The 27981-nt window shown below is 46.5% G+C and overlaps 1 protein-coding gene across 3 annotated transcripts; it reads right to left on the bottom strand.

The window, feature by feature from the left end:
- Window positions 1-70: 70 nt before the first annotated feature.
- On the bottom strand, window positions 71-26138 carry HGD (homogentisate 1,2-dioxygenase). 3 transcript variants are annotated; one of them, XM_030457683.1, is made up of 14 exons: window positions 25627-25747; window positions 20726-20797; window positions 18186-18274; window positions 16367-16472; window positions 11734-11793; window positions 11179-11270; window positions 10504-10538; window positions 9276-9355; window positions 9049-9148; window positions 6683-6807; window positions 5985-6089; window positions 4683-4809; window positions 1243-1424; window positions 78-663 (listed from the first exon to the last, which is right to left on the bottom strand). In XM_030457683.1, exons 2-14 carry the CDS (start codon window positions 20792-20794, stop codon window positions 532-534), a joined length of 1302 nt encoding a protein of 433 aa, XP_030313543.1. In that variant the 5' UTR covers window positions 20795-20797; window positions 25627-25747; the 3' UTR covers window positions 78-531. The 3 variants fall into 3 exon arrangements, with proteins under 3 accessions (XP_030312841.1, XP_030313543.1, XP_008496850.1); XM_008498628.2 differs by lacking the exon at window positions 25627-25747 and adding an exon at window positions 25955-26137 and having other exon boundaries at window positions 84-663; XM_030456981.1 differs by lacking the exons at window positions 11734-11793; window positions 25627-25747 and adding an exon at window positions 25955-26138 and having other exon boundaries at window positions 71-663.
- Window positions 26139-27981: the final 1843 nt, after the last annotated feature.

Here is a 27981-nt window from a genome sequence, read left to right as displayed (position 1 = left end):
GCTTTGGATTCTCCAACCTTTTCTAATTTGCAGTCTGCTTTTCTGACAGTCAAGTCTTTCCTTGGCAGATCATCAGGTTGAAGTGGCCTGCTCTATTGGTAGAGTCTTGTGGTTGGAAAGCTTTTCACCTACAGATGGCAAAAATGCTTTGCTGAACCCTAGCTTCTCCCTGTGAAAGACACCCTGGGTTGTATTTTCAGGATTATCCGTGTGAATTGGGGCTGCTGTACACACAAGATTCAGCATTCACAACTACACCTGATGAGAGCCACAGAAGTACTTCAGCTCAGTGTGTCACCAGGAAAGCTCTAGTACGATACATGAAAACTATGAACAGTGGTGGGTTTTACTGCATTTTACCACATTTCTCAGGTTACATAGTGATGATAATTTTTGTGTGGCAGTGGCTGCTGGAAATGCCACTCTGTGCTGGAGCACTCCAGGTTGCCTGAGTCGACTGTGCCACCACACATAGATAACGCTGGATTTCCCTGCCTTCACTCATGTATTGCAAGCAACAAAGACTTCTCTTTACTTGCACTTAGGGTCGAAATGGCTTTTCAGAGGTTCCCAGCACTTGTAATAGTTTTTATCTAGGCAGTTGGAAGTTTGAAGACCCCATTTGGTGACTGCAAGACTGAAGGATGATTCGAACATGAAGGCCTGTTGGAAAGAGGAAAGGTCAGTTAGGGCAGGAGACAGAAAGTTTAAACACAAGCAAGGTGGCTTTACTCTGCCACAAAGAGGAGCTGTGCACATGATCCAGGATTGCCAAATTCTACCTCAAGCCTGACCAGCCAAGAGGGAGAAAGCTCTCCCCAGCTGGCACTGCACTGCTGATATTAACCACATCTTGGGAATGACTTTGGACTCCCTGCTTCCACTCAGGAAGGCCACGTTGTTCCCAGAGCTGTAGTTTTGCTGATCATCATTAGATTTAAGGGGGTGGAGAAAGGAGGACAGTCAGGGATTTCACTTCTTCCTCCACAGGCTAAGACAAAAATTAAAGTAATCAGCATGAAAATACCTAGTTTCCTGCTCAGACAACAATTTATATGTGCAGCTGATCAAAGAATTGTGTGTCTCCAGGGGAGCTCCTGGAAGTTATTGGTGAGGGAGGCGAATGCTGCAGCAGTTTGGTCCAAGTACTTTTCCAACTTGCCAAGAAGAAGCGAGGCTGTACTTTGAGAGTAGCACAGCCATGCTGTATTCAAAATCTTACTAGCTCCCCTGGCTCCTTACCATGGTCCCTTCTGCAACCCTCTCAGGCTCCAGCTTGGCTCTGCTGGCCTTCTCAAAACAGTCAGCATCTGGCCCGTGAGGAGTCATCATGCTGTGCAAGCTGCCCCCTCCAGGCTGGAAGCCTTCCTCCTTTGCTTCATAGTAGCCTTTGATGAGTCCCATGAATTCGCTCATACAGTTCCCTGCAGGAGGCAGAGAGGTTATCACAGATGGGTTTTGAGCTCCTTGAAACCCATGAGTTGAGGCTGGGACAGGCAGTGGGTAGAGTGCAGAGGTCCGTAAGCAGGGTGTTGCAGGAAAGGACATCTGGCATCCTACAGGTGATGCTTGTAGAGCTCTACAGGATTTATTCAACCCTTAATTATCTGCATTCAGAAACTAAGAGCTCCCTAGTATAAGTCCATTCGTGTTGGTAGACCTGTGCTTTTCTTATCACCATGAGCTGTGCAAGTACTACATCTGCGTATGGGCTGCATGGTGTCACCTGATATTTACAGACTTAGATTAGAGGTCTTAAAGCCCTGGGGAAAAGAAGGTCATTATAATAATCCCTGTGTTACAGTTACAAAAGGCCTGGCTGGCAGTTTGGTGAGAGCCTGGTTTGCTGTCCCAGGTTTTAAACCTGAAATAATTTTGGTCATTGGTTTTATCACCTCCAGTCCAGCCAGCTGTTTCAGTACCTTATGCTTTCGATTCATATATTATCTACCTATTTCTCAAGAGCCACTGTATGCCCAAAGACAAGGAGCCAAATTCTGCCCTTCATAAGTATATTTTGAGTAGACTCTCTGAAACCAATGGAGTAATATAGCAGTAAATAGGTAAGAATGGCTGTACCTAATTATTCAGTACTTGCTGGCTTATGTTCCCTGTGAGGGAGGTCCTTCAACAGCTGTCACCCCTAGATTTCAGCTTTACTAGACCAGATGTGACTAAAAAATATGGCAACTTTCTGCTTAGCAGCCCGTTTTTACAAAACCAGGACACACTTCTGTAGCTATGTTATATATAGCTCTTTTTAACCACTGGCAGCTTGGTATTCGTTAAGTACAATCCAAGGTCTAAAATATTTAACAACAAAACTAATTTAGCTCAAAGCAGAGTTGGCCTATATATATATGCAAATGCTCATTAATTCTCATCTCAGGTTGTCAGTATCTCGTGTAAGACTCGACTGTTACAGCTTTTCCAATGAAGCTGCTCATGTACTGCTCTTGGCACTCTCAGACTGCTGCTCAGGCCCTAAGATCTGGATTGCCAAGGCATCTGCAACAAGACTGATAATGCTTAGAAAGAATGGGTAGGTGAGTAGGAAACCAAGGTTGGGACTTAACAAGAGTAGCTGAGTCCAGTTTCTTACTAGTTTGGAGATTTCCTATGTGACCTCCAACAACTTAGTTGTGCCCCCATTTCCTATCTCTAAAATAGTGTTGTCTTCTACAAGCAGGATGTTTTTAAGTTAAAAAAAATCTCTTAGTGGCCATTGGATATTAGGTCCTACTGGAATGAAAATCACAGAGTACTTACTTCCAGACATAGATGCAATATATGCCCATGGTATAAGAACTGCATCAGATCTTTTTCAACCTGTGGTCCATACTTCCTAGCAGTAATTCATAGCCTCCGAGGATGTAGAAAGGTGATCAAGAGAAGTCAGTATTTATGAGCTGCACAGCTACTTTTGCATGTAAAGTTGTTACTGTGCCTAGGGGTAATCTTATTGGACCATCATTGCTATATTTGTATTTAGGGCAAAGTTGATAAAAAACCATGATTCTGAGTGCACCAAAATTTTCTGGTCATTTCCCCTGCACCTGCAAAGAGGAGACAATGGGGGATTGCTGGCAAACAAAATAGGCCTCTTGTAAAATAGTTGGAGAAAGTAGAGTTGACTGGCACTGAATTTTTGCTACTACTACCTCAGTTACGTGTCTCTTAATGATACAAGACTCTCATCACAGCACTAATTTCAGAGAAAACCAAAGTGTGCAGTGTCCTGATGACTGTTGCGATGCCTGCCTTACCCACTCAGGCTCTGCCGCTCCATGGCTGGGACTGAGTAGACAACCGACCTGGTCATCATGAATTTAGTGCTCAAAGCCCTTGGCCAAGGTACTGTGGTCAAGTTAAGTAGCTCTGGTAGCTCTCTACATGGGTAGTCTTAGATTACAACACAAACAAGAGAATGAGTGTTATTTCAGGTATCTTTTACCACAGGTGGAGCAAGGTTGAACAAGTTCATGTTTGCTACAGCTCACAGCACATCTGTGGAAAGTTAGCAAAGCTCTGATGATAAGCAGCAATTTAACCATGGTTAACCAGAAGTGTGTCTCACCCTTCTAGGGTCTAATAAAGGTGACTTAATACTATCTCAGCCAGTCACGAGACATGTTTCCATGTCACACGCATTATTGCAATGACAACAGAGAGATAGGGCAGGTCTTTGCTTGTGAGATTTACTCAGATGTCTGTACAGGTGCCTACTGTGTTTGCAAGTGCCACTAGTTCTACCAGCCCTCAAGATGCTTGGGAATATGCCTAGGTAGCAGGAGGAGCTGATAATTAAAATGTAGCTACTAAGTATGCAGGAAGTCTCTTAGCACTTCAGAGTGATGGTAGTGTGACCTTGATGTTTTCTGAAAAGCAGTCTTTTAGCTCTTACTAGAAAGGGTGCAGGAAAGGCAAGCTTTCCTCATCAGCCTCACAGAGAAGGCTGCCTCATGCCCACTCTGGAAGGGGCAGTCCCATGCAGGGAAATGGATTTCTAGCATCCATTTGGTGACACATGGCCATACTCTGCCAAGATGAAACCAAAGAACTGCCAAAAAGAAATCAGCTCTAGTGATCGCAGCCAAATCCCTAAACCAACAACTAACCCTCTGCCAGAGAAGGAGCTCTGTTCCTTATCTCTGGCTTCTTAAATGCCAGAGGTACCTCCATCACTGCTTAGGTGGTGACGAAGGACTCAGGAAAGCAAATTTCTTCCCTCACTTTAACTCTGCTCTCACTCAAGAGTGGCCTTGAGCAGCTCTACATCCTGCTGTGCTTCTCGCCACCTCTGATACCATATTTTCTTCTCTCCTATTCTTTATCTATGTACTTGAATGAGATAATAAGCACTTTGTGGCTGGACGACGGGCACATTTGTGCAATTCCAAGTTCAATATGCACTGGGTCTCCATGGGAGCCCCTTGAGCACAGGTGCATCCATCTGTGCAGACAGAGCATCCCATCATCCCTGAGTTTTCCTGAAATGCTCAGATAGGAACATCTTTGGGTTTGTTCATTTTTCAGGGAGGACTGACTGACTCTAAGAAACTAACTCTGCCAAGGACAGCAAACCAGAGTGCTTCTTCCTTGTACATGCTTTCAAATAAATGGAACCTTGTTTTCTAAATGCAGTCCAGTACTCAAGCACAACCAACAAAAGGCAGACATACGGTGGTAGTATGGTGGCCGGAAGGTGTTGTTAGCTACCCCCCATCGAGGGGGGAATATGACAAAGTCAGCAAGTGCCACTCCAAGACGGGTTGACTTGGCTGTCAGGACTGTGAAGATGGAAGGATCCTGAAAAAAGGCAGAGCAAAAAGCATGAAAAAGAGCAGGGCTTGCAGCTGCCTGCCCAGGTTATCCAGCCAGACAGTAAACCTGACTGACACAGCCTGTCCCCTGACTAAACATGTTTTACTACCTTCACCTGGTCACCTTTGTGACAACACCCAACATCCCAATCCCATGCTGCATGTGGGGGACAAGAGATGGGACTGGATGGTTCTTCACTGGAGCAGCTTTGGAGAGCCTCTCCCTCCATGGCCACAATGCCCTCAGAGACAGTGGCACAGATGCAGGACAGCTCCACATGATGGAAACTAATTCCAAGAGCAGTGTCCAGCACTCTTCCTACCATGAAACCATACTTCTGCCTTATCTGGTTGCAGAGGGCAGGAACAGCCCACTGGAGGCATTTAGCCTCACAGCCCTGTTAGTTTACAAACAAGGAGAACAAATGGCAGAGAAATCATGGCTTGCTTCAAGGATTTTTGAGGCCTCTAGTCCAGCAAAGTGAACTTTCCTGGCTTCATTCCCAAAACCACCCTTTTCCTGGCAGTTTTTTCTGGAGTTTAAACAATACTTTCTGTTGGTTGTCTCACTAGGAATGCTCCAGTCTACTTACACACCCACTTGCAGAAGCAGCACGAAGAGATGGCATTGCTGCAGGCATCTCTCCCACTGGGCTGATTTCCTTTGTAGAAGAGCTGCTCACATTAGTTTTGGCTTTGGTTATTTTCCATAAGATCTAGAAATTATTGCAATGAAAGCTGCCAGCTCTTCAAATGAATTTCAGTGCTGGGCTCAGAGGAACCACAGGAAGGAGGCTATGCAATTGTAAGGAACAAATCTAGGCAAGAATTTAAAGTAAAAGCCTTTTTGCTGAGTTGCACAATATGTGTTGGCTTCAGTATTCATCCTTCCTTCAGGCACAGAAATTCTGTGCTAAGCTGCACAAAGCTGTTCTAAGAAGCTGCTCGACCTCCAGTGATGTCTTTATGCCACAAAGGTGGTTATCTTTCTCTGCAATAAGTTGATTTGGGCCCAGGGAGAGCAGCACCAAGAGATCTTGCACTGTTTATTAAAGCGCAACATGTTTTTTAACAGGCTCTGAGGCCTTGGAGCTCAGGGTAGGTTTGGATGGTGCAGTATTCACACAGCCTTGCTTTGCCTTGCCCAGCTCCAGAACTTACCGCGTGGTCAAAAGCAACAGAATTAATGACCATGAATTTTTCCAGATGGTATTTGTATGGCGTGTAGTTCCCATGCCAGGCTACAACATTGAAGGGTGAATACTCCTACCAAAGCAAAGAGACAGAGCGTTACCACACACAGCCTTCTAACTTGCTGCACATATTTAGGGTGCTGCTGCTGCTCTTTCCCAAATTAAACGAGGATTTAGTGCTAATGAGAAGTACACCAGCAGCCTGGAGTATGAATTGCTTTAGGCACAGCCTGATGTTGCAAATATGTGGTATTCCTCAGTGTTTCCATTTGGTGGGCCTTAACCCTCCCTCTGTGATTTGGCCTTTAAGGGCTGTCAAGTGCCCAGGCAGAGGCTGAACAAGGGCACACCAGCTCTCTGGTAAGGAAACCCTGGCTTTCCACAGCAGCCCCAGCTCCTCTTTTCTATTCTGTCACTATGAAAAGCACTGAGACAAAGACCATCATTGAGTCTTTGGTCAGCCAAGTTGTCACAAACAGGTTTTTTCTGACTGAGGAGCCTTCACTTGGAAAATGAATGTCCCAACAAGGCAAGGAGTCATTACAGCTCCACTTAACCCAGCGGGACACCCTGAGACCACATACACGCTACTGAGTCACATTTCCCAGGCTATGCACTGGCGGTCATTACACTTCAGGGTTACACTTTTTCCTGGGGCATCCTCACCTGCTGGGCTGCAAACAGCTTGCCCTGGTACTTGCTGATCACTGTGTAGCCCCCTGGCACTTGGCGGTCTTCATACCATGCCACAGGCACCAAGAAGTCACGCGGGTTGGCCAGCCCATTAGCTCCTGGTGGAGAAAGAGATGCTAGAGCTCTTTGGGCAATCTGCCAACAAGGTGAGAGGCTGGTATAATGTCCTGGTTTCATGGGTACCCTTCTAAATTTGGAATGACCTTACTGCTTCTGGGCCCACCATTAAAGCTGAAATAGTCATGAACTTGTACTTGTATGAGCAGGAAATTGAACACATCCTAGTGTTTGAGTCCATGCTCCCATTATGTGGCTAAGACAGGTCTTCTACAGTGAACCAGATTGGTACAGCATCCTCAATTAAAGGCATGTAACAACTAGGAATTCAGCAAAAACCAGAAGGTGAATTGCTCCCTGTTCCTGGACATCGCAACTGCTTGGACACTTAGCCATACAGAAGTTATGAGACTTGTCATGAATGGGCCAAATACATTTCTGAATGCTTACAAAAAGAGTAATAAAATAAGGGCTAGTGATACTTACAGACTCTGGGCATGATGGGGGGTTGGTTAGCTTGAGGAGCATTTTCAAAGTGTAAAGCACCATATGGGTATAGAAGCATTCTTCTTCTCATAGTATTATTGTTACCAAGTGGTTTTGAATTTCTTCCATAAAAATGCAGACATTACTACCTGCTGCTAAGGTTTAACAGTCAGTGCTTTTCTCCATCTGTCATTTTTTCAAGTGAAAAGTGAAGTTAGAATAAAGAAAGACCGAAATACAAAGGATCTTGGTCTCTGAGGAGAAGGCGGGTAGGTGGTGAGAAGAGGAGCTCATAATTACCACCTCCTGAAAACATTCATAGGCAAGTGCATTCATTTTCTGTTCTCCAGAAAGCAAACCTTATTATAGATTCCTGCCTTCTGGAGACTGAAAAAAACCACTCCAAACCCAGTCTGACAGCATCTGAAAAACTATCTAATAGAAAAACTTGTTAAAAACAGTCTGGGGCAACAATATCAATAATCAAGTGGAGCAGGCACAGAGCAGAAGAAATGGGTGAATGCAGGTCACCTCAGCTGGATGAAAGGAAAGCTGCTGAAAAATCACTGTAAGCTCAAGGTGGAAAGGCATCATTTGGGTGAGATGCTTGAGCAGGTTCTCATTAAACAGCTGCAAATTGGTGTGGTTCCCCACTGCAAGAATGACCAGCTTCGTTTTCACTATGGCCATGAGATGTTTGCACAGACCCCCTGAATGCAAATGGACCAATGCCAAGCTTGTTACTGGTTGATAATACCTAGTTAGTTTACTTCAAGCATAACCAGTCTTCTAAATCACACCGACAGTGACAAAGCAGGCCCAGTCTAGTGGGGGAAAAAAACCCCACTTCTATCTAAAATTAAAAACAACCAACCCTAAAACACCAGTCTGAAATTGGAGAACTACTGGCACCCTTTTTGTAGCTATTTTAGGTGTTAAAAGTTTCAGTTGCCTTCCCTGAGACAATCTGAGTAGCAGTAACCAGGAGGTGTTTGGAGAAAAGAAAAGTTTGGAGGCAAGTTCTCCAGGGATGAGGAAGATGAAATGAGCACCTCCAGAAAGCTGACTGTGAAATCACAGTGGGGACAGTGAGGCTTCATATGCTATACACCCTCACAATGTTTTTGTCACATTAATGAGAGGCTGTGCCTTCAGGACCTGTGACATTGCACAGAGTAGGAGGCAGCTGGCAGAGAGCATCTGTGATTTATCAGAGCTAGACTTGTGCTCAGTGATGCAAATATGTTGCTGATGCAGGTCCTGTGCTGCTCATTTTATTGATTCCTGATTCTCCAAGGCCAGCATCTTCTGATACTCAGCTCTAGAGCCTTGATTAAATCTAATAGGGGGGGGGGGACTTCGAGAATACCTGTTACCTCTGAGATATGCCTTTCCTTTTGTCACGTAAATTCTCTCTTATCACTCCAGTTTATGCCATACCTCTAAGTAAGAATCATCAGTGATGGTACTTTTTGAGTTTCTTTTGGTAGGAACAGGTTCAGAGCCAGCAGATAGGGACTTCCAGACCAGAAGAGGAGGAGAGAAAGTGGAAAAAAGGGTGGAAGGGAAATGATCCCTTCCATGCAAGGGAATCTCAGGATGACTGGGCTGTCACACTTTTTTGAGGGGCAATGCTTGCTCTGCTGGGAAATAACATTGCTGGGATGAACAGCATCTTTGTGAAGGAAGCTGGACATGGGAGGATGTATTACATAGGACATAAAAGGATGGACTGGAGCTTGTGATTCATGTCTGTCCCTGTGAAATTCACTGTAGGTCTGACAGGAGATCATTACCAATGGGTCCCAGGTCTGGCAGCTCAAAGTGTGCCCCATACACCTCCAGGATGTAGCCTCTGGTCTCTCCAAACACCTCCACGCTGAAACGCATTCCTTGCTGTAAAATAAAGGAAGATAGTAGAATTCTCCCAGGACTTTGCTGATAAATTACAAACACCTGAATGTGGGAGCTGGCTTCCTTCAATGTGGTTCTGAGCCACAAGCAAGGTGCAGTCAGCCCTTACCTGGATGACACAGATTTCATTGGGCTCCACTAGCATCTTCCCAAATTCAGTTGTGATGAGCAGTTTCCCTTGCTGGGGCACTGTGGAAGCAAAATGCCAGCAGAGGAGGTGAAGCAGTATGGTGATTGCCACCCTCTCCATCCCCACAGGGCACCCACGCTTCACAGCAGGACTGGACCACCTCTCCCATGCAGAGCTTTGCAGCAGAGATGCCTGCACTGCCAGGGCAGCTTCCAAACCAACCCCACAGGTCCCACATCTCAGTAGGTACCTGCTTGAGCTTAGTCCACTCTTTACTTCATGCTACCTTGATGTACGGTCTGTGCACAGTCCAAGTAAATGGGACTTGATAATATTTGAGGCCATATGTGTCTGTCTTATGATCTTCATGTAAAACTGTGCATGTACCCATCCTTGTCATGACTGTGGCAGTGTGAGATGTCAGGAAATAATTAACACTCCCTGCTTCCTAAGGGTAGAAGCAATGCTTCATGAATGTCCACATTATATTCTGTGACTGTCCTGATGCAGGAGAATTCACGTTTTGACTTTAAAAACTAGCAGATTTACAAAATGTGCTCTTAAACTTTTACTTTACAGTAGTAAGAGAAGTGGGTGATAGCAATTTAATGCCTATTTGATGGGAAAAATGTTTCTGTCGGTGACCCCAAGGCATTTTTGTCCCTCAGTCAAGAAAGATACAAGTAAATATCAGGCTTCTGATACTGCTCAAAATATTTTTCAGCATGTGTTCACATTACATGCCAACCTCAACACTCATCGTGGCACTGTTTGCCTAAGGCTGGTGTAGCGTGGGAGCTAATCTGCCATGCCAAATACTCTTGGACCAAGGCAATGAAGGCATCTAGCTGTAAGCTGTTCAAAAATCCTGAGGCTTATGTTTTCCAGAGGACCTCCAGCTGTGGTGTGTCTAATACCAGTCTGGGGAGAGCTGGGAAACAATCCCTGAGCAGAATGCTGAGAAGGTTGGGTCACTGCTCAGAAACAAAGTTGAGGTCTGGCACAAATGGGCTCTCTGTGAGCTGCAACCCACCTGACAGCCCAGCTGGTGCCAGACCACCAAATCTGGATGGCATGAGCATGAAGCCAACCCTCTCCTCTAAATCTTGGCTCTAGGGACCAAGGCTCTGAAGGAACAAAGAGGCAGGCAGATGGCAACCCACATAGACCCTTGCAGGAGAAAGGAAAAGCCAGAGCATAAACTCACCAATCAGGAAGTCACCATCCGAATTATAAAGGCATCTAAAGGAAAAGCACAGGAAAGTCAAGATGATGTAAGCTCTGGGCACTTGCACACACCATGACCACAGCTGGGGAGTTTTGGGCTTGGAGTCTGACATGGCAGAAGTTTCTTCTTCGGCACTACTACCACGATTTGCAGGTCAGCAAATGTAATATACTGGCTGGTGCAGAGGAGGCAAGGAGGTTTAATGTGCCTTGCCTGGAAGCAGCGTCTCCTCCAGCCTCTGCTAGTTCACTGCTTTAGTGTGCATCAGGTACTGTAAACTGAGGAGTGGGGCTGACTGTAGGGGGTAGGGATGCCCACCAGAGGCTGCCTGGATGAAGAGCAGCTCCAGTCCTTGGGATGAGAGCACCTGGCTCCAATACATCCCCTCTTGCAGCATCCCCATGCCCAGCTTCCTCCTTCTCTTGGTGTCTCCCCACACACTTCCCCCAGTGTTTGTCCATGGAGCACAAACCTGCTTCACAAACACCTGCCATGGACGCCATGAACACCTCTGACTGTGCACACAGGAGCACAGGGACACAGAAACAGCACCACTGGGAGAAGCTGTACTCAGGCACACTGGCAACAGCCATACACATGCAGGCAGCCAGTCCAGGGCAGCCCAAGCCTCTGGCGGTATTAGTAGTCACTGACCTGTCATGCATAGAGATGTTGCAGACAAAAATGTGGATGGCAATGCCATTGCGTCCTCTGGGGTCACCGGCACCACACAAGGTGTACAGTCCCTACAGGCAAACCCAAAGCATCGTGAGGGAGCAGCAGGCAGTGAGGCAGGGGACAGCCTCCCCTCCTTCCACCCCGTTGCTGGGGATCCCTTCTTCCCAGCTTCTCACACCACTACCAGCCTTTCCACATACAGCCTTCTGCCAAACATGTTGGCTTTTCTGTAATGCATTAAGGGTTTTTTAAAAATCCCTGTAAGCTGGTGTTTTCCAGCCCAAGGGCTGGGGATAGCTGGGGTTTGATGCGTTGATTCTTTTTTGAACAGTTCCTTGAAAGGCAATGAAGAAAATCAAATCCACTCTCAGTTGAAATCTGGAATCCCCTCCATTTCCACAGGTGCTCTGCAATTCCAGAGCTGTCAAAACTGCTGCTGTTAGCCCCGTGCTGAGCATCTCATGTGCCCCGCTGCCCCCTGAGGAGAAATAGAGATGCAGGATTCCCAGATGCCCCGGAGCCCTGACTTACGCTCACAAAATCCAGCTTATTCTGAGGGGCTTTCGGGATCGCAAAAGGTTTCCATCGCAGCTGGATTATGGCAAACAGAAAGCAAGAAAGCAATGCCAGTGGTTATAACACAAATAGTGGTAATTCAAAAGAAAGTAGACCCCTGTCCCACCCACTGCTTCCCTGCCCTCTGCTAGCTGAGGTAATTTATCTTTCATCTTTGCACTAGTTTAGTTCACAGGTTTCTTTTGATTTATGGTGGTTTTGGGGTTTTTTAGGGTTTTGTTTGTTTGTTTGTTTTTGTTAATTAGTAATAATTTGCTAAAATAATTGGCAGGCCTGTGTATCTTCCTCTATTACTAACAACACTCTTGAGAACAAAGAAACTCAGATGAGCTGGCTTTCTGCAGCCAAATTGTCACAGTCCTATGCTCCTCTCTGAGCTGGGTGATTCACCCCCTTTGTGAACACTCTTGTTGGCTCCACCTTATTTTCCCCACATCCAAAGCAGAAATATTTCTACCTGTGTGAGTGGGAGCTGGAAGCAGAACTAATTACTTCTTGCAAAGCCCATTGAGATTGTCAGGCAGAAAGTGCCAGAGGAGTCCAAAGTAATTATTACTGCTTATATTATATTATATTAAAGGGACTTTTTGCAGCTCTTGGGAACAAGTGCTGTGACTGAGAGCCCCTCGGTAGGGTGGCATTCAGTGCAGATCAACCCAAACACTCAAAATTAGGATGGTGTTGATGTAGCCAGCTGCCAGATATATTCCCTGCATTGATACTCCTGACCCCAGGTGAAAATGCCTGTGACTCTGGACACCCATGAGAACATTTTCTTTGCCTTTAGCTACCCAGCCTGGTGGTCCTTGACATGTGTTTAGGATGGTGCTTTGATAAAACAAAGTTTATGGAATTCTGTGTTTGTTACTGCTGCTCCCCAAAATTTTGAACTATATGCAATTTCAGGTAAATTTGAAAGGGAAACAAAGATATAAAATTCCCGTAAGCCTCACTAAATGTTTCCAAACCCAAATCAAAATGTGGGTTCCCAGGCAGCTTACTAGGCTGTCCTGAAGAGCTGGTCTCTGGAGGAAACAGGCAACTACACCCAGTATCTGTGTCTGCCAGTAAAACTGATTAAAGCAGGGGCTCAACACCAATTCATCAGCTGCCCCCCAGGTCTTGGTCCTCTCTGCTGTGCTCTCTGAACCCGTCTGCTTCCCAAGGGTTTTCCAGCATGACAGCTGGGTTGGATCCACCCTTCATGCCTTCCTCCCCATATCCCATTCACTTCTGGGTAGGGGCACATTTTCCTCCCCAGGAGACCTGGGCAGCTGCATGCTCATCTCTGCTCAGGGTCACAGGGCTGGGATGCTGGGCAGAGGTGAAAAGGCTGCTGGAGAAGCTGCATTTTCTGGATGGAGACACTAGATTCACCCACAAGTAGATCAAATGTGACCCTTGTGAAGGTATCAACACCTCACAGGTAAGACAGAGAAATAGTGCAGATCCTCAGATTTTGCTTTCTGACTTCTTTAAAGCATGTTTTCCTTTGGTTTCCAAGACAGCCTTCCAGAGATGAACTAGAACCAATGTAAAGCATGATCAGAAGGTGCTCCAGAGCCTGCTGCCATCCCAGGCAGTGGGGCCTTCCTTGGCTTCTGTTCATGTAATGGCAGCTGTGAAGTCCAGAGCTGGCATCTCAACATAAACTGTTCTTCTAATGACTGTTCTGAGCCTCCAGGGATGGGAGTTGGGACTCAGCTGACAGAAACCATCGGGAAATAGAGAAAGAAATTACATATGGAAGGACAAAGAGAAAGGATCCTAAAGACCAGGGGAGAGAGAGAAAGGAAGGGAGAACAGGCGAAAGAAGATAACTAATTATTAGGTGTAAAGAGAATCTAAAGGGAAGCAAATTTTCTCACTGGGTAATATGGAATATGGCAGTAAGTCTACAGATGAAATAGTAAGTATAGTGCAGTTCCTAAATAGCAGCTTCATTTTCTCTTTGGCCCCTGGGGACATGTCCATGGTTGTCACTCCTCTGGGACAAGGAGTGGAGGAAATCAGTGAGCCCATGAGTTGCAACTGAAAATGGTGTCTGGCCCCTCTGCCAAAAATGCTTGCAAACTGTGAAGCCAAACTTTGTTCTGTTTGTCTGGCCCATCTTTGCTGCGTTTGGGTTTCACCAATGCAAGAAGCAATAAAAAGAGGGGAAACATCGTGTTTGCCCTCAAGTTGTGCCAGAGGAGATTTCTATTGGATAGCAGGAAAAACTTCTTTGATGAAAAGGTTGTCAGGCACTGGAATGGGCTTCCCAGGGAATGGTGTTTGAGTCATTATCCCTGGAGGTATTTAATAGACATGTAGATGTGGTGCTGAGGGACATGGTTTAGTGGTGGACTTTGTAGTGCTGTGTTAACAGTTGTACCTGATGATCTTGAAGATCTTTTCCAACCAAAAGAACTATGATAAGAGAAGACCAAGTGCCCTGAGTCAGAAGTCCAAGGCATCCAATGGCAGCCAGCACCAGATGATTAAAATGGAGAAGCTCTTAGTGTTGTTTCCCTGCTATATGATCTGCAAATCTCTTGAGGCACCTCTCTGCTTACTACGGCTTTCTATGTTTTGTTTCTTCAAGGTTTGTCCAATCACTATTTTGAATCCACTCGCATCCTCTGGCAGTTGTTCCATAGTTTATGCATTTTTTAATATTTTTTTAGTGTGACACTATTAGTTTTTTCCCTTGCCTCTCAGTAGTTCCCTTGGTAATCTCAGTTACAGGCTGGAGAGTTTGCTTCTGTTTCAGCACTTCTGGCATGGACACCACCCCATATTTTTTTACCATCTTCGTCCCCTTTTTTTGTTTTGGCCCCTGTGCCTTTTATAATTCTGTCATTGTCTTTGAGCAATGTTAAAGGTTATTTTTCCCACTGACTTCAATGGGGTTTGCATAAGGTGGTTCCATATGGCCACCCTTCTAGATAGATGATGATCATGAAAGATCCTTAAGTGAGCTAGGTGAAGCACAAAGCACAGCAGGGAAGAATCAGTCTTGTCCAACAAACTGAACCTGGTCTCTGGCTCTGCTTCAGAGAGGAAGAGAAGGAAAGCAGGCAGATGGGTCCCACTTACTGCTAGGAAACAACCCCTCTAGGTTTGAGTATTGCCACTAAAACTAGTGAGAGAGTGGGCAGAAGCTTTGTTGCTTTGAGCAACCTGGTCCAGTGGGAGGTGTCCTTGCCAATGGCAGGGGTGTTGAAAATAGATGATCTTTAAGGTCCCTTCCAACCCAAACCATTCTGTGGTTCTATGACCTGGGAAGGAGCATCAAAGGCACATAAATACAATCCTGTCTCTGATGCGTGGTCAGTGGCTGAGAAACATATTGCAGCAGAGCTGGGAAAGTATTTAGACAAATGGTGAGGCTGCTGGGAGGCTGGAAATTAGTTAATGATGATGCATCACAGGGCAAAGCCTGAGAGGAGTAAACCTGATGGCCACGAGATAATGTTGAGAGGACAACGGCAGGAGGAGAGAGTTGGATTAGAAAAGCCAAATGTTCTGGGAATGGCAGGGAAGAAATAATGATTAAAGATGATGGCAGGGCTGTAACAGAAGAAGACAAATGCCATGTCTCTGTATGACTGTCCAGAATGAAGCTTGATTTCCCATGAGGGCTACAGAGAAATGGGCAGGCATCCAGCAGCTTCTCTGAAAATGCAGGGAAGGGAGGGAAGGATGGCAGAGACACTGTGCTGCTCTGCCTGCCAGTCTGGGGCATGGCAAACCTTTGATGGGGGACAAAGAAAAGGAATTATGGAATCATCAGCCTGAGGGGCAACCAGCAGAAACCCCCAATGGAAATTCTAGATCACACATATCAAACCTTGTGACACTGTAGCTATGCTGGGAAAGCAGCATCATCCATTGAGGCGGTCCCACAACATCCCTTTTTGAGATGGAACAAGTCATTCCTTGGATAACCCATAGGTGAGGAACAACAGGTGGCAGGCAGGACCCAACTCCTGTGTTGGCCACACACTCAGGTCCCTATGGCTTTCCTCAAACCTCTTGCAGTTCAGCACCTTTTCACACCTGGTTACCTTAATATTCTTGGCACCTCACTATGAGAGGAACATAGAAGTGCTGGAGCATGTCTGGAGAAGGGCAATGAGGCTCTTTAAGGGCCTGGAGCACAAGCCCTATGAGGAGCAGCTCAGAGAGCTGGAGTTGTTTAGTCTGGAGAAGAGGAGGCTGAGATAAGACCTTATCACTCTCTTCAACTACCTCAAGGGAGGCTGGAGCAAGGAGAAGAAAAGCCTCTTCTCCTTAGTGGTGTGTGACAGGACCAGAGGAAATGGATGGAAGCTGCACCAGAGGAGGTTTAGGCTGGATGTTAGGAAACATTTTTTCACTGAGAGGGTTGTCAGGCATTGGAATGGCCCAGGACAGTGGTGGAGTCACCATCCCTGGAAGGATTTAAAAGGCATTTGGACCTTGTCCTTAAGGACATGGTTTAATAGTTAGATTATGGTGTTGGTCAAAGGTTGGACTGGATGATCTTGGAGGTCTATTCCTCCTGTGATTCTGTAATATTTTACTGTCCTCCTGGCAGGACCAGAGCTCTTTCCAGAGCAGCTACCTGGTTGGGATCAGGCTCAACTTCATCCCAATTGTGTGTCAAGTGGCCCTCCTGGAGAGGTTTGAAGGGCTTGTGGCAGACTGAAGGTAGGATCCGATACAGCCAACTGCAAAGAAAAAAAACTTGGATTAAGATGGGGAAGAGGTTAAATCCTCTGGGGGCTGATGGCCGACTGAACTCCTAAAGGCATGAATATCATTTACATTAGTGGCAACTGGAGCAAAAGATGTATTAAATATCCAACACCAGCTCACAGCCAGAGACTCTCAGAGAGACAAGTCTTTTTATTATAGGATCCAAGTATAAACATATGCTGTTATATATAAATAAACATCTGTATGTGCATTTACATATAATTACATATATTTATATGCACATACACACATATATATGTATATATTTTAAAAAAAACATTCAGTTTAACATGTGGCTGATATATCATTATCTCTGGGGTGGAAAAAAATGCCTCCTATTTGAACACAGCTACAAAGCAGCTCAGGCAAGACAGGGATGGATACCATATCTGACTGAAAATACAGGAGCTCTGGAAAGGACCTTTCAGGAGTCAGCCAATATCTGAATTTGTTTGGATTACTGAAAGTAGCATCCTATGCCTGGCTGGCCATGCCCATAGACCCACCATCAAGTCCACACAGCCTAGATGAGTGTTTTATGTGAGATGATGCTTTCTAACTGCTGCAGGAAGTCCCTGATGGCCCCATCACTGCCTGGGACCATCACTCTCCTTCCTTGCTGCCCACTGTGTCCCATGGCTGCAGCCCCTGCTTCCCCCACTGCTTCCAAAGCCATGGCCAGAATCCATATGTCATATGTAGGCACAGCCAAGCCCAGAGCTGGGCTTTTAATCAGGCAGGGGAGCAGAGGTAAAATCCTGAGCCTGAGCTAGGCAGGGCTGCCGATGCCTTTGATGTGTTAAGAGTGGTGGTTGGAGCTTGGGTGGGTGGGAGAGGGGAGGAGGAAGCTTTCCCTTGAGAGCTGGAAAATTTCCACCAAGGACATCTTCGTGCAGCAAACAATGATTCATCCCTCTCCCATGCACACCGCGAGCTGGCACCAGCCTGGAGAGCAGAGCTCTTCTTGGCAGCTCAAATGATGCATTTGCCTTTTCATTTGAGTGAACAACAGAAGGGACAGAAAAGCCACCATGGGAGAAGCAAAATGAGAAATCCAGCTTCTGCAATCTGGTCGAGGCCAGAAGACAATGACCGAGACAGAGCTCTGGGATGTTTGCCACTGGCTGGAACTTTCCCCAGGATGGTGAGCAGTGTGCTAGGTGCCTGCTGCTGGTCTGAGCCCCTGGTCAGCCCCAAAATGGGTACAGCCTGAGCTAGTGCCTCACCAGCCTCAGCCAGTGTGCAGGAGTGTCCTTGAGGAGGAGGAAAGAGTCCTGCTCAGAGGCTTTGTTTTAACACTGTCCATCAGGTGCTTACCTGTGCCAGTTGCAGGGACAATATTTTCGTAACAGCATCGGGGCTGAGCCCCTGAGGTTCTTTCACACAGCTCACTCAGGACCATCTGGCCCCTGTGAACATCCCCTCCCCCTCCTCACCTCGCTCAGAAAACAACTTTGTTTCCCACCCCAGCACCCCCTTTCTCTGTGTTTTTGTAGCCTGCCCACCCCACCAAAGCCTTTCCTCTCCCTCTCCTATGGTTTTCTGCCCTTGTCCATCTCCCAGCTCACACTGGAGGTTTTTAATCCACAGAAAGCACTGGTGGCAGAGAGGCAGCCTCTCTGACTCTCCCCAGTGGTCCCCCCAAGTGCCCCACATCTCCCACCCAGTGCCAGAGGTCACGGTACCTTCGTTTATTCGTGGCCCGGGGACAGGTGAAGGCAGAGCCCGAGAGTTGTTCAGCATACAGCCCATAGGGGCATACTTGTGGGTTATTCTGAATGGGAGGAGAAGGAAAAATGAAGAGTGAGAAGCAGCAACATGGGATTTAGCTCTGGAGCCACAGCAGAACACTGTGGTGGCTGCCCAGTACCCTGATACTAAATGGGGGGCTGTGCTCCTGAGTATGTGCATCAGATGTCATATCTCCTTGCTTGCTCCTATGAGGTTGGGTGCCTCAGCCAGACCCCAAGCCCCATTCTCACATGGGAGAGGCCACTTGAGTAACCAAAGGAGTGACCAAAGCCATTGAGGCAACATGCTTGCTGCTATAGCAAGCTGCAAGGAGCAGAGTTCAGTAGGGTCAGCATCAGGAGTGTCAGGGAAAAGGGCATTATTCCCAGCACTTACAGACTTCAAAGCAGACTGTGAGTCTCCACAATTTATTTTTTTAAAAGGCCAAGTATTCACACAGATTGGCCCAGAGCATCTTATCTGTCTGTCTTTCCAGAGGGCTGGTTAAGACTCGCAGCAGCTGAAACTTTGCTTCTTCCCTCTTATGGACTAAAGGTTCCCTTCTCCTCCTACCTGCTGCCCCTGGGATGGGTGCCCAAAGCAGGTGTTTTGGTGGCCTGTTGCCTCTCTTGGCAGTGACGTTTGCTGCCCAAGGGGAGCCTTGGCTTTTCCACAGGGCTTCTGCACAGTGACAGTCCTCGTTTAAAGTATAAAAGGGGCAACATTGCCCTTCATGAAGCCATGGGTATGACTAGTGCAGTTTTAGCAACCCTGGTGAGTTCATAACTGAAGGACTGATTCCTCATTTTCAGGGAACAGAAACTAAACATTTTGATCTAAGTAGGCCAGCATCTATTAGTTCATGATCAGCAAGAAGCAAAGGAATCCAAGAACCACAGGAAATATCCCAGTGGTATAGTCACATGCCATTTGCTATCCCATCTCCTTCCTGCAAGATCTAGTTTAGCATCCTGCCATCCTGCTGTGACTGAGCACATCAGCCATCCACAGGGTGTCAAACACTGCCCTGGCAGGTGGGAAGAAGGAAGAGGCAAAGCTCTCATAACACATGTAGCTTTCAGCCCTCACACTACATTTTGTCTGTATGGGTATGCAGAGAAGCAGGGGGATCAATAGCCCTTGTCATTTTTATCTTAGCCAGCACTACTGAAGTTGCCAGTCTTCTAAATACTGCAGAGGAGAATAGATCCACCCCTGGGACTGGAGTTTTTTTTTTTGTTTAACTCGTTTTCAGATTTTTCTATTAACTCTTTTGACACTGAGTCCAAACTCGGGTGACAGTACCTCAGCCAGGAGCTGAAAGGGGTCCATCAACTCTGGAAAGTGGTGCTGCTCTAGGAAATCATGAGGAGTATATCCACCAAAGCCCACTGCCACTGCTGCCAATCTCCCACTTTTAAGGTGCCTCTTACATTTTTTTCTCCACTCATCTGCTGTACCTGGTCTCAGAAACAAGACACAGCACCAGCTGAGCCATCAGTATGGTACAGTGGTTTGCCTTTCTTGTGGGCACACCATAGGCTGCAATGCAGACCTAGGGGGCATGTATACACATTTAACGTGCCCATGAGTTGTGTGTTACTGGCACACAATGTGTAAAACATCAGAATGGGGGAGATCCAGAAACCTCAGGAAAAGCAAAGGGTGAAGCTCTCCATATGACCTTAATTCTGTGGCCTCCTTGCACAGGGGATGAAGATGAGCACCACCAAGGGATGTCACAAAATGCTGCCATCCAAGCCAAAAGGATCACAAGAAATCCCAGGGAGGGCACAGGCACCCTCATAATTTGTGCTGGTAGAAAGGAGGCTACCATAAAATTGAAAAGAGAACTTTTATTCTTGCCACTGCAGACCAAGTGGCTAGCATCATCTAGGTTATGATTCCTTTCTTTAAAACAGAACAACTCAGCACAATTTGTTTTCATCAGAAGTGTTCAGAGGTGACTTACTTTTAGGAATGGATCTGTCAGTTTATTACTACAGGCATTTCTGTGCCCTCTCTACAAAGAAGTTGCTTTCCTGCCAAAGGCTTATAAGCCAGTTTCACTGAACCAAATTCCTACAGAAATTCTAAAAGCCACCTCTCCTGCATGAGCAGGTCTCTCTGCCAAGCTTTAAACTTCTGCTCCAGCTTATTCCAAAGCCGATGGCTTCCTTCCTGGAGTGGCTGAGCTACTTGTATCACAGAATCCTTTTGGAAAAAAAAAACTGCTGAGGTAATTGAGGCAACTCTTAATCCCCAAGGTGAAACTTGGAAGCTCATGAGTAACATAAAAATAGAAAGTAGGAATGGCAGTCTTTAATTCTGATTTTTGCCAGCATCTTATTATTCCAGTCCTGTATAAAGAAGGTTTCTGGAGACTTTTGTGGTGACAGAGAAAGGAAACACATTTAGATGAAAAAAAGCCCAGGGAACAGATACTCAGCCTATGCCATGTAATTTTAATAAGTACTTTAAAAGAACTCAGTACCTGTCCCTCTGGTAAAGCTCCTGGACAGCGTGGATCCTCAGAAACATGTTCATTTCCAAATCCTGACATGTACTATAAAATAAACCATACAGCTCATCAGTGTTTTGAAAACAAGCAAAACCTCTATAAGCAACTCATCAATTGCTTCCAAATGTTTTTTTCCCAGGCTTTCCATATGCATTTTTTATGCATTAAACCTTTCTCAAGTCTCAAGTACCATCACAGACCACGTTCACAGCTCCTGGGTTGGCTTCATTAGCTAACCGCATGGTAGAGTGGGGAACACAGATAGAGTTTGCTCTTCACCCAAGTCTGCATAATTCTGTTCTGAACACATTCTGCACCATGAAGGCACTTACACAGTGCCATACTATACAGAAATATCACAAATGCAGTCAGACTCAAGAATCACAGGGTTAAGTTAAATCTGACTTTGTTTGAATCATGGATGTTCCAAAATCTGCAGGCTGCCTTGCAGATTCATGCACTGAGTGCTTGGATGCTCAGGACTGAAACGAGGAACTGTTGAGTTGTCAGGTTATTGCAATACATCCCCACAACCATCAAGAAAAAGGTCAGGATACGGTTGGGATGAGGGAGGAAGGGAACCTCAGCTGGGGCTTCAACTATATGTCACAGATTTGCCCTAAATCCTTATTGCCTGGTTGTGCTTGAATGCCACACTGTAGTAGCAAGCAAGAATTAATCCTTTACCAGGTGATAATCTGTTTTTTCTAGAGAGATGTAGGCCTGAGAGACCCATGGATAGTCCTGGTACCCTGTCTATAGCTGCTGTGTCTGAGCACAGCTAAAAGCCACAGGACCCAGGCAGATGCAGCTCCCTGCTCAGTGGCATTGAATGAAGCCCCTCCAGTAAAGCTGAGACACAAGGGAAGCAGGCTTAACAGAGACCTTAGCGTTGCACTGACAGAAATGTAAATACAGTCCCTTCAGATCCTATAGAATCTGCATGAGGCAACTCTGTTGAACTCTGCATGAACGCAGAGGCGTTTTGACAGCAATCAATGGCTCAGCTCCATGGCCTGGGGAGAGAGTTAAATATTAATGCTCCCCTCTGTCAGCTGCAAGAGTAGATGAGCCACTCACCTGCCTTCACACAGGGGTTCTGGGGTGACAGAGCCCTGGGGTCCCAATGCTTGACTGACACCCACACTTCCTTCTGTAGCGTGGCCTGAGAAACCCCGACCTTTGGAAGGGACTCTCCCTCAGAGCTGTGAGGCAGCCTGGGAGGCAGAGCTCTGACACAAAAGTGGAGAGATACATCCCCTGTACCTGGTTTATTACATTAGTGTATTGCCTGGATTGTTCCCCCCCCATGGGGTTCTCAGCAGCCCACCTAGACATCCCCTGGTGCAGCAGGCACTCTGAGAGCAAACCTGAAACCTCCTGCCACACAGTGTGCTTTCCTCCGGCACCTTTCAGTGACCTGTAAGGAAAATCCGTTCTCTGGGGGAGCCAGGCAGGCTGGAAGCCCTGATTAGTCTGAACCTGAAAGTATCTTGGTTTCTGTCATTTTAGAGAAGATGTTTCTCTCCTACTTATAAATGAAGGTACATGGCTAGGACTTTGCTCTCCACTAGGTTCTGCAAGAAGCATATTGATATGCAAAGCAGCAGGTCACCTAAGCATCCTGCATCCTTGGCAAATGTATTGTACCGGATCATTTTTTTTTTTCTTTTTTTTTTTTTTTTTTTCCCCTCTCCCTTCTTTTAAACATAAATGCACCAATATCTGATGGGACTGCAGCAGTTCCAGAATTAACTAAGACCTGCACTGCATCCTCCTCTACCAGCAATGTAGAGGTGGACGGAGTCTTTTCCTGTGGGGCAGCCTTGATGAACAGGGGAAGGAGTAGGGAAGAAGAGGAGCATGCTTATTTTCTGGAAGCACAGGCAGAGAGGCCCAGCCAGCTCTGCCATTAGCACAACAAGGACAGGGTTAATGCAACTTGCAATCTGCTTTGCTGAGCATCATCTACAAAATGCTCAGCTAAACTGGTGGAGAGCTGGGAGGGGTTGGTTAGTGATACGTGGGTTTGTGTTGTTGGTATCCAGCATGTGCTACCTGGCAACCCCCTGCCACAGTGCTGGAGTGAATAAGAAGGAGCCACTGAGTGTTTTCTGCAAGAATTCCATCCCCCATTCATCAGGTTATCAAGATGTGAGCTGCACGGCTGACCTGCCCATCCACATTCACAAAGGCCCTTTTGCTTCTGCTTACTGGGACAAGGGAAGGAAAGAAAACTGACTGGGCAGCAAGCATCTCATCCAGACAGCTGCTTGGTGCCTACATTGGTGATGCACAGCACCTCACCAGCCCTGACCAGCAAGACAGGTAGCTTGACACTAGGATCAACAGAGCATGGCTGCCTTCTTTGGCTGTGCATCACTGGGGGCTGCAGAGCTGCTGGTGGTACCCAGCGAGGCAGGAGGCTGTGCTATTTGGGGCAGGAAAAGAGGTGGCATTTGGGGGAAGGTGGCATCGCCCTGTTGCCCAGAGAGTGGAGGCAGAAGCTGCTGTATCATTGTTTGGCCAAATCAGTTCTCCCTTGCCAAGCAAAAAAAAAAAAAGAAATTAATCCTCAGGTTGCTGCATCAAGGGCTGAAAAAAAAAGACATTGGCAGGACTGCAGCCACAGGAGGGGAAAGAAATGTCATCCAGCCAGTGATTTATCACCCCAAGTGTGGCTCCAAAGCTTTTCCTGGCTGTTCAGTGTGGCTTTTCTTATTCACTGGCTTTATTTTGCCTTTCTCTGTGGCAGACCTCAGAGAGACTTCTCTCCTCTCCATGCCCTTAGAAGCCAGTGTCGAACACTACTTGGGCTGCCAAAAATAGCTGTGCAAATGCAGCTCCCCCCATGCATAGGAGGCATCATGCTCCAAGACTGCATGGATCCTGCTGATGCAGGTCACTCAGGAGTATCTGTATCAGGTGTATTATTATACACCACAGCCCTGATGCCTCTGAGCCTACCTCCCACCTTCTCAGTCTGCATCACATGGCGAGGCCCTGAGCCAGGAGAAATGACCCATTTCTGCCTACCCAGCACCAGCACCAGAGCATCCTTCATGGGCAAAATATCTGTCCAGATGGAAACCAACCCTTCCTCTCCATGGCATAACAATGGGTTTTTAGTCCAAAGCAATCTCCCTCTAGGTCTCTGCCTGGCCTCTGGTTCCTAGACCCATTGTGAGCACCTCCAGTCAAGCAGTTTGATGGGAAGTATTTTGCCAATGGGGCAGGTAGTTTCTCTGTAAAACAAAAAGTACTCCATGGTCCTTTGTTTCCTCTTCTGCTTTTAATTACTGTTGTCATTATCTTGTTTGAGATCCTGTAGCTTTTTATACAAATGGGATCTTAGAAATTCATCTGACTCCACTCCAGTCTTTTGGTTGCTTATTTTTGTTTGTTATCTTTTGGGGGGGGTTTCTGTTTGTTTTGAGGATTTTTGGTTGCTTGGTTTTTTTTTTCAACAATATGTTAGAGATAAAAGCCCAGCACTGCATAAAAAATTCAGCAAAGCTCATTGATTGGAATAACCAGGATGCAAAGCAAAGCGCTCGCAATGGGTGTTGTGCTCTGACCTATAAACCATAACCTTTTGTTCACCGGATTAGACAGCAGGCATGGAAAAAACTAATTTGAAGTCTGAACACATAGCCTGCAAAATAATTAAGTCCCTTCTTCAAATGCCGCATAATACATTTCTCTATCAGCTCCTGCTGCAGGACACAAGAAAACAACATTCATTGCTACACAAAAGGCACGGCAACTCGTATCAGTTCAGAGCAGTCAACACAGGAGCATCTAACACAAAACTGCAGAAACGGGAACATCAGCCTTTTGGCAATGAGCAGGGCAGCCTTTCCCCATCTGTATGGGGCTTCACAGCTTCCTTGCAGGGTAAAGCCAAAGCTCCAAACTGGAGCTCTGCCTTGGTGCTGCCCTGGTGCTCCAGAGCCAACAGCCCCAGCAGGAGCTGCCATCTCCCCAACATCTCACCAACTGTCTGCTCCAAAAGTCAAAAGGAGATGGTCTAGGGCCAGACCCTTCCTTGTAAGGCCTGCCCAAGCTCCAACATGGATCAGGGAACTTGGTGTAGGAGGCAAGAGAGGGGTGGATTCCGGGAGGATCCGAGAGGAAGGGTGAAGAAACACTTTTGGAGGAAAGATGCCAACAGAAAATGAGGTGGGGACAGGTGATGATGGGGTATGGATATTTATGATGTCTCAGAGGGTAGGCACTGGCAGAGCAGCCTGTTCCTGTTGCCAGCTTGGGCAGACCCATGTTCAACCTGCAGCCACAGTCATACCTGCAAACAAGGTGTTAGGGGCTGAAACAAGTCAGAAGCAGAAGATTCTATAAGGCCACTCATCCAAAATGGTACAAGGGCTAGGCTGCCCTGCTACTGAAGGATGGTGAAACCTGTAAAACCACTATGTAAAGTAATGAACATTGCAGAAGATGGCAAAGGAGCACACACAGGTATCTCAGGCATGTCCCTGGGGTAAGTCCTTGCCTCTCTGGCCTGCTGCAGCATCACTCTCACCCCTCCAGAAGGCCACAGGGGCAGCCTGTCCCCCACAACATCAGCAAGGTGCTGGTGAGACTCAGGGTTGCCTATTTCCACACATGAACCATAAGCCTACCCCATCTTGCCTTTCTTCCCCAAATCCCTCATGCTCAGGCAAATGGTGGTGGGGAATGTTCAGAGAGGAGGGCACAGCTAGAGTCCCAGCGTGCCTGCAAGGGGAACTGAGAAACTGCCCCAGGATGGAGCCTCTGCTCCCCTGAGCTGCTGGGGAAGATGGATGTCAGGGTTGCAACATCTGGGCAGATGTTACCAGCCAGATTTCTTAGGCTGAGAGGGAAACACCCACCTGACAGCTGGAACAGGAGGAGGGGCTTGTGCAGCAGGTGGGGGAAGGACAAATCCCCCAATGAAGAGGTGATGTGCTGGGATAGCCAGACCAAGAATGATTTCCAAAGGAGGAGAAGAGGGAAAGAAGAGCCTATTTATAGACAAAATGCAGCAAACTCCCTTATCCCAAGAGCAGCAAACTCCTTTATCCCCTTTATCTTTAGAACACACCCTGAAACACAAAGGAGGGGTGCATTAAAGGTGAAACAGATGCCAAACATTTGGTGTCAGAGGAAAAGGGGTGTCCACAGCCAGCACTGGGGAGCCATGGGTCCCTGACCCCTTACCTGCAAGCTCGTCATCCTCCTACTTCTCCTACTCCTCTTGGAGCAATCACAGACTCCAGCAGATACCTGGCCCAAGGAGCTGGCCAAGCAAAGCCTGAGAGCTGATCAGCCGAGTGTGGATGGTGACAGGATGACAGTCTGGGAGTGAGAAAGTCCAAGGGAGATTTCAACTTGTTTGCTCAGCCCAGTCTGTGTTTAACCAAATGCCAGCCCTTCTCTGCAGAGCCAACCCCTGGATCGATTTGAAGACTGAATGGGGGGTGAGGGGGACCGGGTTTCGTCACTGCTCCTCTTCCTCTTTAGATGTTAAAAAAGGGCTTGGGGTTCCCACACATGGGTGGTGGGGGAGAACAAAGGTGTTTAAGAACAAAGAAAAGCTATTTTACCAACTGTTTTGTAAACTTCTTTCACAAATTTTTCCTCTAGCAATTTTCATCTGTGACCCTCTAAATGTTTAACAAATATTTGTTCATTACGCTTCTCTGTTACACTGGGGATAAGAAGGATCACATTCCTGTCCTGGTGAAGGTAATGAGACTTGTGAAACACCATGTGGCAACATTACACAGCAGTTTTGGGACAAAAATAGGTGTGGATTTTGTATTCCTGTGATTAGTGCTAGTGAGGGGAACTAAAAAATTCTGAAATATTGATATTTTTCAAGAAAGTTGTAGCTGAGGCAGGACCAGCAGCAAGAATACTAATGAAAGTAGCTCTGCATTTCCAGAAGTTGCAAGGAAAAAATCAATTTATTTTATTTGATTTTTTTAACTTTGAATTCTCCTCTCTCTCAAAAAAACCCAAAACAACAGCAGAATAATTTTTTCTCTTTCTGTGGCCTGTTCTGCTCTAAGTCCTGCCAGGAGGAAACCTCTCAGAAGCACATACTCAAATTTAAACAGGACTCTGGCTTTAGTGCCTCCCCCTCTCCTGGAGCATCCTGTAAGCATTCGCTCCCCGAAGCAGGCAGGAGTTTGTGTGGTCCCCATTCAGGGAGAACTTAAGCTGCTGGAGGGGCAGCTCTTATTTCTCTTCTCTCTTCTCTTCTCTTCTCTTCTCTTCTCTTCTCTTCTCTTCTCTTCTCTTCTCTTCTCTTCTCTTCTCTTCTCTTCTCTTCTCTAACTGGAACCTCCTTACAGCACCTTGGGTAATATTTCAGAGCCAGCAAAAGCTGCCACTTTTTGAGGTCTGGCAAAACCTTTTTGAGGTTTCCTCGTGGAAAGCTGCCACAAGGGAGAAGATGGGGTGTAGGAAGTGATAGTGGTTATGGATGGGGGAGAGGGAGAGATAGTTTTCCCTTGGTTGTCCCCTCTGGTCTTAGAAGGATCATTAGGTAATATGTGTTGTAAATTACTTCAGAAGGTCACTGGTGAAACCTTCGGCTCAAGGATTCAGCTCTGAGATCACACCAGGCTGCTGAGAACTTTACTCAGTCTTGTCTTGAAGACTTTCAAAGACACTGACTATACAGCCACGTGGGGCAGCTTGTTCCACTGCTTGACTGCCCTCAGCATCAAAAAGCTATTCCTTAAATGCAGCTTGAGCATCCCTTGTGTTAGTCTCTAGAACAATAAAGACTGAGTAATCCCCAAGTTACAGGTCTTTTCTAGGTCTCAATTGCTGCTTGCCATCTTCCCATTTGCCCAACAAAGCTCCCTCCATACCCTGACTTCTTCCAGTTTTGCCATTGAAAAATGCACCAGCAGTGAGGAATTCTCCAGCTCAAGGCAGAGCCTGAAAATATGTTAGTTCACCCTGGGCAGTGATTCATCATTGCCAAAGAAATAAAGTACCTGGCACCTGCCACCTATCCTCAAGACTCCTTTCCTACCAGATGATATTTAAGATTTGAGTTCATCCCATTTATTTTCTGACAGTGAAGAATTGTACTTTTGACTACAGTTTCACAACCCGAAGTTGTAGATCTCCAGGGTTTTTCCAAGATCCCCTTCCCCTGACCCCTGCAGCAGAAGAATTCACATCACATTTGAGCTTGCATTCCCTTTTGAGAACATACATTTCACCTC

This window comes from Calypte anna, chromosome 1, assembly GCF_003957555.1.
Source record: "Calypte anna isolate BGI_N300 chromosome 1, bCalAnn1_v1.p, whole genome shotgun sequence".
In the NCBI taxonomy this organism is placed as follows: domain Eukaryota; kingdom Metazoa; phylum Chordata; class Aves; order Apodiformes; family Trochilidae; genus Calypte; species Calypte anna.
Note: the sequence above shows the minus strand (reverse complement) of the source record. Positions and strands in the feature narration are given on the sequence as shown.

What these genes read in the sequence shown, in the direction of transcription:
- HGD (XM_008498628.2), bottom strand. An exon ending in ATGAAATCTGTGTCATCCAG is followed by an intron (nt 9,149 to 9,275) that starts GTAAGGGCTGAC and finishes TTTATTTTACAG; the next exon opens with CAAGGAATGCGTTTCAGCGT. An exon ending in GGGTTGCAGAAGGGACCATG is followed by an intron (nt 664 to 1,242) that starts GTAAGGAGCCAG and finishes TCTTTCCAACAG; the next exon opens with GCCTTCATGTTCGAATCATC.